The 17,435-nt window shown below is 42.3% G+C and overlaps 1 protein-coding gene across 2 annotated transcripts in view; it reads right to left on the reverse strand.

Moving 5' to 3' along the window:
- The window catches only part of WWTR1 (WW domain containing transcription regulator 1), a 194,413-nt gene that overhangs the window by 41,919 nt on the left and 135,059 nt on the right, over positions 1-17,435 (reverse strand). For both annotated transcript variants that reach the window (XM_033958447.1, XM_033958448.1), the window contains exon 3: positions 2,873-3,078. In XM_033958447.1, coding sequence (XP_033814338.1) covers positions 2,873-3,078 — 206 coding nt within the window. The remainder of the gene's footprint in view (positions 1-2,872; positions 3,079-17,435) is intronic.

The following is a 17,435-nucleotide window of genomic DNA, read 5'->3' on the forward strand; positions in this document are numbered from 1 at the left end:
ACCTTTAAAATTGAAGAAATTAACATCAGTCATTTCTTTTAAAAACAGATAAAAGCTTGTTTTGTTGCAAGGAAGCATACTGTATATGTCTTGTAATGATACATAAAATTTCAAATTGGAAATATATTATATAGTTTTGTAATGTCTGTTGGTTGTCGATCTTGGAATTTGATATATGAGTGTTAGTTGTAACTCACTTAGATTATATTTAATGCAAAATAAACATTTGTTAAATAAAATAAACAAAATTTAATCTGTTAAGTTTGCACAATCTTGATACAGCCAAGTCACAGAATCCTACATCATAATACATATGTATAAGGGCTAACTTCCTGAAGCAGAAGTGCATGAGGCATCCTAATAAGGTGTAGTTAAAGAACATAGAAAATTCATCAAGCTTCTATGGAGAGGCTGTGCTTTTCTTCTTTGGATTCTGAACAAGGCCGCTTATTTTGTTCTCGTTGGACACCATTTTGTGATACACTGACGCCTAGAGCTCGTAGTAAATTTTTGAATGTTTGAGCTTCTAGAGGAGACCATACTGGAATGGATTTTGTGTTCTTCTGAGGTTTGAGTGGGTTGGGGGGGAGGGGAGAGAAGGGAGGTGGGGGGAGACTTCACTGAATGTCAGGTGAAGAAGTGCAGTGTTCTGGTGTTCATTCTTTCAATTGTACACTTACATTCAGGAAAGTTTGTGTTTTATCCTGAAAATTCAATAAAATATACTTTTCAAAAAAAAAAAAAGAACATAGAAATGGGTCATTTCCGTGCTTAAGTGAACTATGAAGCTATTCTATAAGGCAGTGAGCAAGTGCTTTAGAGTGTTACTGCAAGTGGGGTGTATATGTGTACAGAGCTTGAGTTGGGCATGGGCATATCTCCAATTTACGCATGTAACTTATAGAATACTTATTTATTAGATGTGGGGGATTAGCGCTTCCATTAGCAAATAGGGCAAAATAGGAATTTACCAGAAAACAAGCTTCTTATTTCATTGCTTCTCAATGGTGGAATCATCTGCCCCACGACTTGAGTCAGGAAACAAATATTAAAGCATTTAAAACCATGCTTAAAACTTTCTATTTTCAAGAGCAGATCTAAATGTTTCAGAAATTATTCATATACAGTGTTCCCCCGCGGATTTGCCGACTCAGTTATTTGTGGTATTTTCTGACTGCCTCTTCCGGTCAGAAAATACAGGGAATGAGTCCACGAATCAGCCTTCTGCACAGCCGATTATTCCTCCTCTCTCCCCAGTCAGCCAATCAGCCTTCTGCACAGCCGATTCCTCCTCCTCTCCACCCCGGTCAGCCAATCAGCCTTCTGCACAGCCGATTCCTCCTCCTCTCCCCTCCCCCCCCCCCCAGGAGCATACCGGGTATGATTTACTGCACCCGCCGGAGCCCCAGCTGCCCTCTCCTGCCTTTTTACAGACTCAAAACCGCATTTGCCGTTTTTTGAAATTCGCGGATGTTCCTTGAACGGAAGCCCTGCAAATTTGGGGGGGGGGGGGTGAGTACTGTATACTAGAAGAAATGGATGGATGGTAGAATCCTTTAACATTATTTATTTATTTTATTGTTTATATACCACTTATAACCTAAGTGGTTTACATTCAGGTAATTTATCATATTTCCCTATCCATCCTGGCGGGCTCAAACTCTTATCTAGTGTACCTGGAGCAAGGAGGGGATTAAGTGACTTGCCCAGGGTCACAAGGAGCAACAAGAGATTTGAACCCACAGCCTCAGGGCCTATCCATGGTATGTTATAAAATTACCCTCATTAGGTACTACAGACCAGTGTAGCTCTAACCCCTGCACCATACACTACAAGAACGTTTGAGAGCATGATTGTTTGATGTTTGTTTTATATAGGTCTGTCCTATTTTAATATATGGAGTTCCTTTCTATTTGCGATATAATTGTAAAACCGCTTGGACCTGTCTTAAGAATGAGCAGTATAACATTTTTTAATAAAATATAAAACACTTGGGAGGGAAAGGAATGGAAGGAGGAAGGGATGTGTGGATATGGGATAAATGTGTAGAAAAGATGAGACCAGGAGAATACTTTAGTCATTTATGTTTCTACTTTTTTCTGAACGCTGCCAGTTCTGTTGAATGAGTTTCAGATAATTTAACTTGCTGTTGGATTCATATATTTCTAACATTCCATAATGTTTTTGTATTTGTCACCCAGTTGGCTCTTAAGATATAAAAAAAAGAAAAAAGGAATACTGTGAGCATGGAACACTTAGGTGTGCCCACTGATACCTGCCAAAAACTAGGGACACTCGAAGTTACAGAGTGATACTTTTAAAACCAATAGGAGGAAATATTTTTTCACTCAGAGAATAATTAAGCTCTGGAATGCATTGCCAGAGGATGTGGTGACAGCGGTTTTCAAAAAAGGTTTGGACAAGTTTCTGGAGGAAAAGTCCATAAACTGCTGTTGAGACAGACATGGGAGAAGCCACTGGATCGGTGGCATAGAATGCTGCTACTATTTGGGTTTTTTGCCAGGTACTTGTGACTTGGATTGGCCTCTGTGAAGATGGGATACTGGGCTGGATGGACCATTAGTCTGATCCAGTAAGGCTATTCTTATGTTCTTATGGTGTAAATGATCGCATCTAACATTAGATGAGCCAGTGTTGAATTTCATTAGTATTCTATAACAGCATCTTGGTGCAAAGGTGCCATTACAGAGCATAGAACCACTGCCACAGTGCCAGCTGAAGAGCTGCTCTGATAACTACAGCTACAAGAACTGAAAGTTTCAGCAGCTTAAAGAACCCACCCATCTTCCATCTCCATACCCCTGCTCTATGAAATAGCCACAACAAAGAATGGGATATTTCTTGGTCTTACCTGTCTTATAAGCTCCTCCTGACGCATCCTGATTCGCTCTCTTTCCATCTGGATTCTCTGCAGCCTCAGCTTCTGTTGCTGCTGCTGCTGGGAAGTCAGAGCGTTGGGCAAGTTAATCATTGCTGCTTGGGGATTCTGGGCGGGATGAGATTGCTGTGTCAGGGTTGTGCTGGACGTCATTTGTTGCTGATGCTGATGATTCATCACTAAGGTAAAAAGGATGGATATGCAGATATGACCAAATATATCACATCAGAATCAATGCTGTATTACTGTCAGATTTATGCTATGCTTTTCAAAAGTTCAACGGTTGTTACGTATAACATTAATATTCCCTCCCCCCCCCCTTTTTTTTTTTTTACAAAACCGTAGTGGGTGCTCCTAGGCATGACTCTATAAATGGCGCTTAACTTAAGGTTGACATGTACTATGCATCGCATTCCTCTGTGCTTTTTACAGAATTAGGGCCCGTGTGGACACACAAAATTATAGAATAAAGTACTTTAGTACAGTGGTTCCCAACCCTGTCCTGGAGGACCATCAGGTCAGTTGGGTTTTCAGGATAGCCCTAATGAATATGCATGGAGCAGATTTGCATGCCTGGCACCTCCATTATATGCAGATCTCTCTCATGCATATTCATTAGGGCTACACTGACAACCCGACTGGCCTGGTGGTCCTCCAGGAGAGGGTTGGGAACTACTGCTTTAGTAGGTGACTGGCTCTTAAGTGCATAAGTGCTAGTAGGATGTCTAAACGCTACTCTCTAAGGGTGCATGTTAAGTGGCATAGGAGGGAATTCAATAAACAGCACTGAAACTTAGGCACCGAAAAAATTCATCACTAAGTGCTAGCCTACAAAGGGTGCATGCCTTATACAGAATACAGCTTAGGTGCAGATACCACTCCTAACTTTTAGGCACTGGACGTATGCCTGCTGAAACCGGATGTAAATCTCAGCACCCAAGTTAGGTGCACTTAAGCCAAAGTCTGGAATTCTGTGTGCAACTTTTTGAAAGGCACCCGATGCCCCCACTGTGCCTCCTTTTCAGATATGCACTGGAAAGGTTGGGCGCTGCTCTTTATAGAAGAGCATACAGCCAGGTGTGCGTGCAACCTCTCAAAACCAATTATTGCAAATGTTACACCTATCTTCAAAAAGGATCGAGAGGTGACCCAGGGAACTACAGACCGGTGAGCTTAACCTCAGTTCCGGGGAAGATGGCCGAATCATTGATCAAGGAAAGTATCAATGAGCATTTAGAAAAAAAATAATCTGATGAGAACAAGCCAGCATGGTTTCTGTAAAGGAAGATCATGCCAAATGAACCTACTTCATTTCTTTGAGGGGATAAGCGAACAATTGGACAAGGGTGACCCCATAGACATTGTATATCTGGATTTCCAAAAAGCCTTCGACAAGGTACCTCATGTGTGCCTACTACGAAAACTGTGGAGCCATGGGGTGGTAGGGGACGTGCACAAATGGATCAGGAATTGGCCGGCGGACAGGAAACAGAGAGTAGGAATAAAGGGACGCTACTCTGACTGGAAAGGGGTCACAAGTGGTGTCCCACAAGGGTCAGTGTTGGGACCGCTGCTGTTCAATATATTCATAAATGACCTGGAAACAGGGACGAAGTGCGAAGTTATAAAATTCGCAGACGACACAAAACTCTCAAGTAGGGTCAGAACTGTTGAGGAATGCAAAGATCTACAGAGAGACCTGAACAAACTCAGTGAGTAGGCACAAAGATGGCAGATGAGCTTCAATGTAGAGAAATGTAAAGTCTTGCATATAGGGAAAGGGAACCCGATGTACAGCTATACGATGGGAGGGAGGGTACTGGGGGAAGGCAACCTAGAAAAAGACTTGGGGGTATTGGTGGATAAAACAATGAAGCCGGCGGCGCAATGTGCAGAGGCCTCAAAGAAAGCGAACAGAATGTTGGGCATTATAAAAAAGGGTATCACTACCAGTACGAAGGAAGTTATCCTACCACTGTATCGAGCGATGGTGCGCCCGCATTTGGAGTACTGCGTCCAATACTTGTTGCCGTACCTTAAGAAGGATATGGCGATACTTGAGAGGGTCCAGAAAAGAGCGACTAGGATGATAAAGGGCATGGAAAACCTTTCGTATGCTGAGAGGCTGGAGCTCTTTACCCTGGAAAAGCAGAGACTTAGAGGGGACATGATAGAGACTTATAAAATCATGAAAGGCATAGAGAAGGTGGAGAGGGACAGATTCTTCAGACTAGCGGGGACAACAAAAACAAGAGGGCATTCAGAAAAATTGAAAGGAGACAGTTTCAAAATGAATGCTAGGACGTTCTTCTTCACTCAGAGGGTGGCGGACACCTGGAATGCGCTCCCAGAAGAGGTGATAGGACAGAGTACAATATTGGCTTTCAAAAAGGGATTGGATGACTTCCTGAAGGAGAAGGGGATTGAAGGATACAGATAGAGGATAACTATACAGGATACTAAATGAATAGGGAATACACAATTTAGGTAAAGGATCACTTACAGGTCATGAACCTGGGGGGCCGCCATGAGAGCGGACTGCTGGGCACGATGGACCCCTGGTCTGACCCGGCAGAAACAATGCTTATGTTCTTATTAATCAATTAAGTTATGCATGCAATTTTAGACGTGATATATTGAATCCAGGGGATAGTGTATAAATTCAAGGGGCCGAATACGAGTGGAGAATGGGTGGAGCACCCACTTGCATGCATAAATTAAAGAATACCGCAAGTTACATGTGCCCGTGCCACATTTACGTGACTGCATTTACATCAAGTCTATAGTTGGTGTGACCTTGGGTGTGTAAATGTTAAAACATACTGATGCCGGGTTATGTAAGTATTCTGAAATGAAATCCGTGCAGCATCACACAAGCATAACAAATAAAACTATATAATTATTAGGATGCCGTACAGTCCAAAAACATTAACCCAGCATATAAAAGAATATATTCATGCTTTGCATCAGCAAAGTGTTACGGGATTCGACCACCACACCTTCACGTGTGCAGTTCATTTTCAGGCCTAGAAGCAATTGTTTTCCCTCACTTGGGGAGAATCATTGGGATGACAGGGATTTTGAGAAGGGACTGTCTCTCTATGTTGTAATGCACGGTGTCGGGTCAAAAGTGCGCCGGGACAAAGGCGCGCCCAGACAATTGAGCACAGCGCGCGCCGCCGCACCGCTCTAAATTACTGTTTTTAGCGCTCCGACAGGGGGGTGTGGGGGGGAGGAACCCCCCCACTTTACTTAATAGACATCGCGCCGCGTTGTGGGGGGTGTGGGGGGTTGTAACCCCCCACATTTTACTGAAAACTTCACTTTTTCCCTGTTTTTAGGGAAAAAGTTCAGTTTACAGTAAAATGTGGAGGGTTACAACCCCCCAAACCCCCCATAATGCCGGCGCGATGTCTATTAAGTAAACTGGGGGGGTTCCCCAACAAACCCCTCCTGTCGGAGCCCCTAAAAACTGTAATTTAAAACGGCGCGGCAGCGCGCGCTGCGCTCAATTGTCGGCGCGTGCTTTTGTCTTTCGCGCCGTTGTCTATGAACCGTAATGCACATCACTACGTATGTCTAGTAACGCTATAGAAATAAGTAGCAGTGGTAGATTTGCCTACCCCAAATGATATCGAGCCACTTGAATCGACTGCCCCCGCAGATCCCTTGAAGGACTCCTCAGCTTTAGGAAAGCAATAAAAACAGACCTCTTCGCCTAACACCATGGGCATTGTCTTTCTTATCAGGCTACTTCTTATGACAAAGATTTCCGTCCATTGTTGATTAGATCTATATCTTATAAACATTACAGAAAGCTTTTGAAGACTTTTCTTTTCTCCAAATTCTTGGCTAGGTAAATTTATTTGCATTGCATTATTTCTGTATTTCTATATTTTCCCATAGCATAATCTTTTGTTAACCACACTGAACTAAATGGGTATGCGGTCTAGAAATCTGCTATTATGTTATGTGATGTTAGCCCCCTCTCCCCTCCCCCCCTTGACCGATGGATTAAAAAGAAATGTATATTGGTACTGAATTTCAGTACGTGTCGCATAAGGAAAACTGTATTGAGAAATCCTGCACTGTAACTAGGGCAAATTTAACTTGTACTCTAATCCCCCCTCTTCTACGAAACTGCGCTAGCAGTTTTTAATTCATTGGGGAAATCCTGAAAGCCCAACTGGATTGCGGCCCTCAAGGAGGGACTTTGAGACCGCTGCTGCAAACTGTATATTATGTATATTAGTATTAGACCCCTAGTACGTGTCAAGTTAGGATAAAAACTTGTATCGTAAACTTATACTGTAATTATGGCAAATTGTAACCTGTTAACTATATTATGTATATTTTATAACGTATATTATGTATGTTTAACCTGTAACCTTTTCTGAGCTCTTTGGAGAAAACAGGCTAAAAAATGAAATAAATAAATAGTAGTAACATAGTAGATGATGGCAGATAAAGACCCGAATGATCCATCAAGTCTGCCCAACCTGATTTAATTTAAATTTTTCTCTTCTTAGCTATTTCTGGGCAAGAATCCAAAGCTCTGCCCGGTGCTGTTCTTAGGTTTCAACTACTGAAGTCTCCGTCAAAGCTCACTCCAGCCCATCTACACCAGCAGTGTTAAAGTTCCTCCTCGAGGGCCGCAATCCAGACGGGTTTTCAGGATTTCCCCAATGAATATGCATGAGATCTATTAGCATACAATGAAAGCAGCGCATGTAAATAGATCTCATGCATATTCATTGGGGAAATCCTGAAAACCCAACTGGATTGCGGCCCTCGAGGAGGGACTTTGACACCCCTGATCTATACCCTCCCCAGCCCATCCTCCACCAAACGGACACAGACCGTGCAATAGAGAGATGCAAGGGGACAGAAATCCCATCCATCCCCGCCAGGATCCTCTCCATCCCCACCCGTCCCCATCAGGATCCTCTCCATCCCCACCCATTCCCGCAAGGAATTACCTCCATCCCCGCCCGTCCCCATAAAAAGCAGCAATTACTTCTGACAGAATCATCAATTCCAGTTTCTTTTGTGTTTGCGCTGCTGTTTTCCTTGTGGAATCTCTTTGGTGGAACCCTTTTTTTGTTTTCTGTTCAGGTAATTCACTTATAAACCCCCTCTTTTACTAAGGCTGACGTATCCATTATATTATATGGATGAACCCTGCTTCCAAAGCCTTCCATCGCCGTGGGAGTCCCGTTGGCTAGAGGGGAGTCCCTGTGTGAATCCTGTGGGCCAGAGGGGGGTCCACGTGGGAGTCCCGTGGGTTAGGGGGGGATTCCTGCGGGACCCGCGGGATTCCTGCGATCCCCGTTCAGACCTCTACCGTGCAAGTCTGCCCAGCTCTGGCTTTAGCTCTTCAATATTTACTATTATTTCCTGTTCATCCCACGCTTTTTTGAACTAGTAGTAGATTTGCCCTTCGCAGCAGTACCCAAAACTGGATTATTCTTCCTGCTGTGCATCCCTTTGCATTTTTGTCCGATGCCAGGCTAAACTAAATAGACAGCACTAATGGTGCTAACTGCATTAAACATCTACCGTATTTTCACGCATATAATGCGCGCATTATACATGATTTTTACAAACCGTGCATAACCTTGCGCATTATAGGCGTGAGCGCGTTTTACAACGTTTTTTTTACATAGTTCCCTCCCCCCGACGTCCGATTCACCCCGCAGGACCGCTCACACCCCCCCCCCGATGTCCGATTCACCCCCCCGCAGGACCGCTCGCACCCCCACAGCCTCCCCCCCCCATCATGGAGAAACTTCTACCGTTCTCCTGCTGCTTCCTCTGCTGGCGGTCCCGGGCCTTCTGTGAGCCCTGCTCTGAAATGCTTCCTGTTCCGGCGGTTCCGGCCCTTCTGTGAGCCCTGCGTCTGCGCTGCTTCCTCTTCCGGCGGTCCCGCCCTTTCTCTGTCAGAGAAAGGGCGGGACCGCCGGAAGAGGAAGCAGCGCAGACGCAGGGCTCACAGAAGGGCCGGGACCGCCGGAAGAGAAAGCATTTCAGAGCAGGGCTCACAGAAGGGCCGGGACCGCCGGCAGAGGAAGCAGCAGAATGGTAGGAGCTTCTCCATGATAAGGGGGGGTGGGGAGGCTGTGGGGGTGCGAGCGGTCCTGCGGGGGGGGTGAATCGGGGGGGGGGTGCGAGCGGTCCTGCGGGGTGAATCGGACATCGGGGGGGGGGGATGCGAGCAGTCCTGCGGGATGAATTGGACGCCGGGGGGGGGGGGCATCAGGCTTTCAGGGTGTGGACAGGACTTCAAGGGGAGAGGAGAGTCGGGGTGGGCAGAGGAGAGTCGGGGCGGGCGAAAGGAGAGTCGGGCGGCGACGGGAGAGTCGGGGCGGCATGCGCGGTATACGGATATTTCGGCACGTCCTCTTGCTGTGCTTCAAACTTCTTGAACCTTGCCTTCGCTGTGTTGATCCCACAATCTTGTGCCAACGGATGAGATATTCTCTCCCAGCCCGTAATGACGTGCACAGAACCAAGACCTCTGGTTCGAAGGCATAACACAACCTACGTTATTCCCCTACGTTTAATCCCTTTTTCGTTCTCTTTCCTATATTGATTGTAGTTCTTCCCTGTACCTTCCTCTCTTTATACAGTAAGTCAGTATTGTCCCAAAAATTGTCTGTCTCCCCTTTTTCCTGTTTTTTTTATCATTGTACATCGCTTTGAATTTATGAAAAGCAATTTTATCAACTTTTAAATTAACTTGAAGCTTCATTTTTTCCCTTTTCCCCTATTTCCCCCATTAACACTTTAAGATGCACTAATTTGTAGGTTTACATGTGTTATGGTGTGAATAACAAGAAGAAAGACCTGGCGAAGCTTGAAGAATGGTCTGAAATTTGGCACCTCAAATTTAATGCTAAGAAATGCAAGATCATGCATTTGGGCTGCAAAAACCCATGGGAACGGTACAGTTTAGAGGGTGAAGACCTTTATGTGCATGACGGAAGAGCGGGACTTGGTTGTGATTGTATGTAATGATCTTAAGGTGGCCAAACAAGTTGAAAAGGTGACGGCGAAAGCTAGAAGGATGCTAGGTTGCTTAGGGAGAGGTACGGCCAGTAGGAAGAAGGAGATATTGATACCTCTGTATAAGACTCCGGTGCAACCTCATTTAGAATATTGTGTACAATTCTGGAGGACCTTCAGAAAGATATAAAAAGGATGGAGTTGGTCCAGAGGAAGGCTACTAAAATGGTGTGTGGTCTTTGTGATAAGGCGTATGGGGACAGACTTAAAGAGCTCAATCTGTATACTTTGGAGGAAAGGCGGGAGAGGGGAGATATGAGATGTTTAAATACCTACATAATATAAATGTGCATGAGTCGAGTCTCTTTCATTTGAAAGGAAACTCCGCATTGAGAGGGCATAGGATGAAGTTAAGGGGTGATAGGCTCCAGAGTAATCTGAGGAAATATATTTTTACAGAAATGGTGGTAGATGCATTGAACAGTCTCCCGGAAGAGGTGGTGGAAACAGAGACTGTGTCTGAATTCAAGAAAGCCTGGGATAGGCACATGGGATCTCTTAGAGAGAGGAAGAGATAATGGTTACTGCGGATGAGCAGACTGCATGGGCCACTTGGCCTTTATCTGCCGTCATGTTTCTATGTTAAACCAATTGAGTATGCACTAAATTTGTGAAGGCACACTAACAAATCAAATGTGAACTAATGAATATATGTGCCAGTTCTTATAGTATCTACAACATATTTCTTCTTAATGTTGCTAGCATTTTGTGTAATATGTACCATGATTAACCAAATGGATTTCGCCTTAATTGTCCTTTTCATAACAGGATATACATGGTTTATCTAAAGTGTTCTCACAATCAAAGAACACAAGTGAAATCATTCTGTTCATTATAAACAATGGTCTGGAAAACTCCGGCAATAGAGTGCAAATCATCTTCCTTTTGGCATTAAAACTTTAAACTAGAGAAGAATTCAATTGATTTTTTTCCAAATGTGAAACTGACCTAGTCCATCTTATTGAAGAAAAAAATAAAAGAGAGAGAGAACATTATGCACCACATGAGAGGAGTACGTGATTTCCCAGGGCTAATATAAGGATATTATGTTAGGTATCAAGTTTCAAGTTTATTAAAAATTTGATATACCACCTTATCAATTTATTTCAAGGTGGTCATATATTCTAAAATAGAGTAAAAACAAATAATACAAATTAACATAACTTTAACAAAAAACACATACTCGACAAAACAACAGCATACTAGACTAGACAAAACGGGTTCGAGTGGAAAAAAAGGGTAGAACTGGGCAATCACAATTCAAAGATTGTGGATTACAAAGAAATGTATATTGGTACCGGATCTTGGTATGTGTCACATAAGGAAAACTGTACTGAAAAATCCTGCACAGTAACTATGGCAAATTGTAACCTGTAAACCAGGGATCTCAAAGTCCCTTCTTGAGGGCCACAATCCAGTCGGGTTTTCAGGATTTCTTTAATGAATATGCATATTCATTGGGGAAATCCTGAAAGCCCGACTGGATTGAGGCCCTCAAGGAGGGACTTTGAGACCGCTGCTGCAAACTGTATATTATGCATATTAGTATTAGACCCCTAGTAAGTGTCAAGTTAGGATGAAAACTTGTTTTGTAAACTTATACTGTAATTATGGCAAATCGTAACCTGTTAACTATATTATGTATATTATATAACGTATATTATATATGTTTAACCTGTAACTTTTTCTGAGCTCTTTGTGGAAAACAGGATAGAAAATGAAATAATTAAATAATAGTAATACCCTGTTTCCCCGAAAATAAGCCCTAGCATAATTTTTAAAGATGCTCCTAATATAAGCCCTAGTTAAGATCAACCCCCGAATGTCCCCGACTCCATCCCTGACACTAGTGCTGCCTCATTTGCTGAAAAAATTGGACTCATCGATTCAGCAACCCCCACCCCTGCTGCTTTAGGAGGCCTCGGAGCGGAGGTATGTCAGTCTCAGGGTGGGAGGTTTGGTGGGGTTCTGCTGCACAGGGGGATGGGAGGGGAGAAAAGATGCTGTACATGGGGGTGGGGAAAAAAAGAGGAAGAAATGGGGTGGAGGAGAGGAAAAGAGAAATGAAAAAAATAAGACATCCCCGAAAATAAGCCCTAATGCATTTTTTGACCCAAAATTAATATGACTGTCTTATTTTCAGGGAAACATGGTAGTAGTAGTAGTAGATTTCGATTATTCACGGTTTTTAGCTGGCTGGCTCCTCCCCCCAAATTACATCAGCTTGCATAGAAAAATCGCCGATTCCAAGCGTTGACAGAGAAAATCGCTGATTCCCAGCACTTTCTTCACCATGTTTGCCTCTCCTTCAAGAGCAGGCCAGGTCTTCCACCATGTTATTTGCGGTTTCACTGTATTCACGATAGTTTTTAATCGAAAAGAGCGAACAACGTATGAAAAAGTTATTTGTGGTTTTTCTGTATTTGCGGTTCTGTTAATCCCCTATCACAGCAAATAAGGAGAGAGAAGTTTAATATTTTACCATTAAAAGGCCCTACATGTGACAACAGGTGAGAAGGCCCGTGCTCTACGTTACTCCATACTATTTAAAATTCAGTATAACTGGGCTGTTTCTTCACTAACTTGAAGAAAGAGATGGTAACTTGAAAATTTGTCACAGATATATTTAGTCCAATAAAATATGTATCACCTACAACTTGTGTGCTAACTATTTCCACATACCTAGCAGATTAACCTGGCAAGCACAGTTCCCAGATTTGCTGCTGTGCTTTTATTACAGCTCAAAGTTTTTAAACTAAATCCCCTTGCCAGTAAAATTATTACCATCTGAAACCTAACCTCTAAATTATTATTATTTTTTTTTACCTTTATTAAGTTTGCAAAGCTAACAAAAAGTGCAAAACAATATACATACATATATTAATAATCATAATAAGCACTTATAACCTATCAGTAACAATAATACAGAAAGAATAAAAACCACTCTCCCATCCACCATTTTCAATCAGGGAATAAAACCAATCAAAAGAGATACCCCCACCCCCACCCTCTAGATTCTGAGAAGAACCCTTTTTGAAGAAACCACAGCCAGAATAAAGAAAGAACAGAGCTCATGACTTTGGAAGAAACCTAAGGGCTGCCGCATTAGCGGCTTTATCACATGCACATTTTTAGCACGGGCTAACCCCCGCGCTAGCCGAAAAACTACCGCCTGCTCAAGAGGAGGCGGTAGTGGTTAGCGTGGCCGGCAAATTAGCGCATGCTATTACACACGTTAAACTGCTAACGCGGCTTCGTAAAAGGAGCCCTAAATTGCCTTTACTACATGAAAGGGTTTTTTTCCCCAAAACTTTAATTGGCTCAGAAGGAAAAAAAAAAACAACTCCTTCAGGGCTAAGTGTGGAATGGGAAGATCATAGGGCTACTTCCAAGCAGTTTCTCATCAGCAAGGTGAAGTGGACATCAGGCTACTTATCCCTTGTCTTCTGTGGACCACAAGCAGGTAGGAGAATAACAGTGAAACCCAAAGCAGTTTTCATTGCCTGAAGTCAGCCCTAAAATTGGAGTGCATCAGCCTTTCCAGAAACATCTGTTGAAAGTTACTGGTCATCGCCATAGTGTACCTTCTGTAAGGTACACCCTATATAGCATGTTGCCCTTTCCTGATGAGAGAATCAAATTAGCCACTATCATTATGGAAAAGAGTTTATTTTGATTCCTTCCCACGAGACACAAGTAGGGAACTCGCATTTTGTACTTTTCTGCTGTTGATTTATTGTCAGAGAGAAATCCAGTTCTCTGCTGGTGTCCTGTTGCCTGACAAGAATGAGTTGGAGGGAGCAAGGCCTGACCTTGACAACATATGTCCTGTAAGCACTAGGAACAGCAAGAAATAAAACCCAAGAAATGAACAAGCTGGGTCTTCTGTAAAAAGGTAAGCCTTACTTCACTGGTATTTCCTGAAAGGCGAAATTAATGTTTAAACCATAAGATAGTCAATGCTAGCTATACATGGATACTAAAGCAGAAACACAAAATAGAAGTAAAAGAAAAATCAGCAGTAGAAAATGTTCAAGTTCTAGATGGCACTTTTAGTAAAACAAAGATGCTTCCAGAAATAAGATTTAGTCACAAACTAACATCAAAAGGCTCACTTTTGGTATACACCCTAATCTAATCTAATACTTGGCTTTATATTACGAGTCTTCATCCTAAGAAAGCTCGACTCGGTTTAGAATAGTTAACTTAAAAAAAATAAGAGCCATAAAAGAAAAATTTCATAAAGAATTAATTTCCAAAGTGTTTAGTGAATAAAGTAGTTTTCAAAAACTTACGAAAAAATAAAAGAGAACCAGGATTTCTTATAGGGAACGGGAAGATCGTTCCAAAGTTGAGAAAACTCAAAAATCAAGGATTGGCCAAAAATCTTAACTCTTCTAATCCCTTTACTGTACTTTCAATGGCTGTTTACCAAGCCTTGTGACATCTGTTATACAACACCCCAGAGAAGAGTCACTGCAATACCACTTCTACTATTTAGAGCAAGTATATTTGTTGTAGCCTTCCTGTAATTATACTGAGGTGGGTATCCAGACTGTAGCTCCATCTACTCTCTGATGTCATTTCCTGGCACATGACTTCACAGAGGAATTTTGCCTTACAGGTCATACAAATTCTACATTAAGGGGTCCTTTTAATAAGGCACGCTAACCGTTTTACCATGCGCTAAACGCTAACACGTTCATTATAGTCTATGGACGTGTTAGCATTTAAGCGCACGCTAAAATGGCTAGCACACCTTAGGAAAAGGACCCCTAAATGCTATTGACTATGATGGAGTCACATATAGCTGCATCATGGTCTGTGTACAGTGCTGAACGTTGAACGTTGGTTCACAGGAATTTGACACTGAGTGCCAGGTCCCTTTGCATGCTTCTTCAAGAACACCTACATTCTTGAGCAGATTTCCTTCTTCATTTTCTTTTTCAGATTTTCTGAAAATTCAAGAAGATGTTAAGTTGGTAAAAGTTGACTAACTAATCTGGTAAATTTAGGCTTGTATACTTCCTGTTTGCATTTGACCGAGGTGTCTTCACTAGTGTTTTTTAATCAATTTGAAGGTTACATTAAACAAATCAATAAATTGCTCAAGAGAAATAAGTGCACGCCACTAAATAACCATCAATATACAATAAACTAACCACTTACAATGCTCGTAGCAAAAGAAGTTAGTGTAAAAGGCCTTTTATGTTAACTTCTTTCACTATGAACATTGTAAGTTAGAAGCTGTGATACTATCATTGAACATCTTTTGGTACCTTAGATTTGTGTAATTCATCAATAGTCTCTGCTGTTCACATCCAAGTCATGGATAATCATCAGGACCCCTGAGGAAGGCAAAATTGGGCCGAAACACAGCCCGTGTAGGGTCCGGTTTCTATCTTGTGAACATTTAGCATATGGTGAAACTATTAAACATCTTTGGCAAAGACTTTCTGTACCTAAGAGGCTTTCATTGTTATGACATGATATTCTAAGTGCAATAAAATATTTACACCAAGCTTCCACTACTTGTGTTTTGGGCTATAGAGGCAGTAGAAATTCAGTTACATCCTAACATGTCTGCCAGTGTATGGCCATATAATTGAGTTGAAGGGGGAGCAACTCCCAGGCCCTACCCCCATATGGGTAGCTGAAATTTCAGACAGGGCCTCTATTTCCTGGGAATGAGGTGGATATTAACCCAGCAACAGCCTGATGCTAAGTGCAATAACTGACCATAGATGGGTAGCAGTCCTTTCCTTAGGTTAACCATGTACTGCAAGATTTTATAATGAGTTGTTTTTTTAAATTTTTATATATATTTATTGCCTTGAAGTGGGTGTTGGGTGTATGTACTATAATGTTTGCTTGCAACCTGCAAATGGTTCTTGAGCTTCAAAATCCAAGCTTGGGCTGTTGGTAACAAAGCCACCCACCCTTCAAACTTCCCCATGACCAGGCCTCCTTGAACTTCTATGGCAGGAGGAGAGATTATTAACCTCCTACTGTCTTGCCCAGCACTGTCAAACTGGTATTTTCTTAATTCTGCTTCACATTCTGACTTCTATGTAGATGGAGCCATGAAGCTTGCATGATTTTGACAATAGTGGAAAACACAGCAGAAATCAAGAACCTTATCTTCTTCCTACAAAAGGGTACAGATGAGTCAATTAGACTTCTAGAACCTTGGGCAGACTAGTTTTTTTGAGGGGAGGGGGGAGGCAGCAAAGATGATAGTTTTTTTGAGGGTTCTTATTATGTGCTGAAGACAGATAAATAATCAGAATTTCTCTAAAATAGCCTTTTTTGTGTTGGAATGGGTGTGTTGGTATGCTAGCCTTCTCTCCCACCCTGATGTCATTAATTTTCTCACAAGAGAGTTCACATGCGGGACAGGAGCTTGGAAGCTCAGTATTTCTCTTTATTTAAATATGTATTTAAATTGTTCCCCAATCACACAGCAGCAGCACACTTCCTGGTGGATTACCAACTTAAGTAGCCACAGAGAGAAGAAAGAAGGAGATTGAGAAAATACTTGAGGGAGGGAAGTTCTGTGCATTTTAAGGCTGGCTACTCTCCCTGCTTCTCTGCTTCTTCCCAAACAAATGAGCTATCAACCGCTTATGTCCATATCCTGAATCAGCTGAGATTGGGGATACTGTGGAGCAGTTATAGCCTCTTCAGGGGTGATGGTCTCTGTATAAGGCTGGATATAGGGTCCACGATTGTAGGACATCCAGAAAGAGGTTCAACCCTTAGCTCTTGGACTAGGACAGTCATTGCAATGACCAGGCTAGGTATGTTGGACTGAAGGAAAATGGGTAATATGAAATATTGGTAAGTGATAAATTTCTAGATAGTTAAAAATGAAGGCTCACGGGATCAAATCCCTTCTCTGATTCCACTGGAGCTGAAGAATGAAATGGCACTTAAAAAAAAATGATTTGCTCATCCTCACATTTTAGTAGAAATCAGGTAAATTTTATGTATTATATAAACTTGGAGCAGCCTCTTTGCTTGAAATAAGTGCCCAGAATACTATAATGTTTCTCCATTTGGTGATACAGAAAAGGGCCACTAATACATATGTGAGCATGGTTCTCTTGAAAGAATAATTCAAATATAAACAAGTAGGATTAGCAGAGAGATAGGAAATAACATCATTGGTGACCTCTGGGCAACCACAGGATCAGTTTGGAGACAGTTTATTTGGGAATTGGGAAAGGCTGCTCTATAAGCATTGTGGAAGGTAGTTTCCCCAAAATGGATTTCCAATTTGACTTCAGCAATAAACATTGAAATGCTAATTGCACTGTAGCTCATGTGTGACCAGATTTTTTTTTTCAGGAACAGCCCCTACAGCTCAATCCCCTTCTTAAGGCTTTCTTGTCTGATTTGTGGCAAGTTTCTGTTATGCTTTCAGAAAGGGATATGATAGCTTTGCCACGAAAGGTGAGGCCTATAAGAA

This window comes from Geotrypetes seraphini, chromosome 9 (genome assembly GCF_902459505.1).
Source record: "Geotrypetes seraphini chromosome 9, aGeoSer1.1, whole genome shotgun sequence".
Classification (NCBI taxonomy): domain Eukaryota; kingdom Metazoa; phylum Chordata; class Amphibia; order Gymnophiona; family Dermophiidae; genus Geotrypetes; species Geotrypetes seraphini.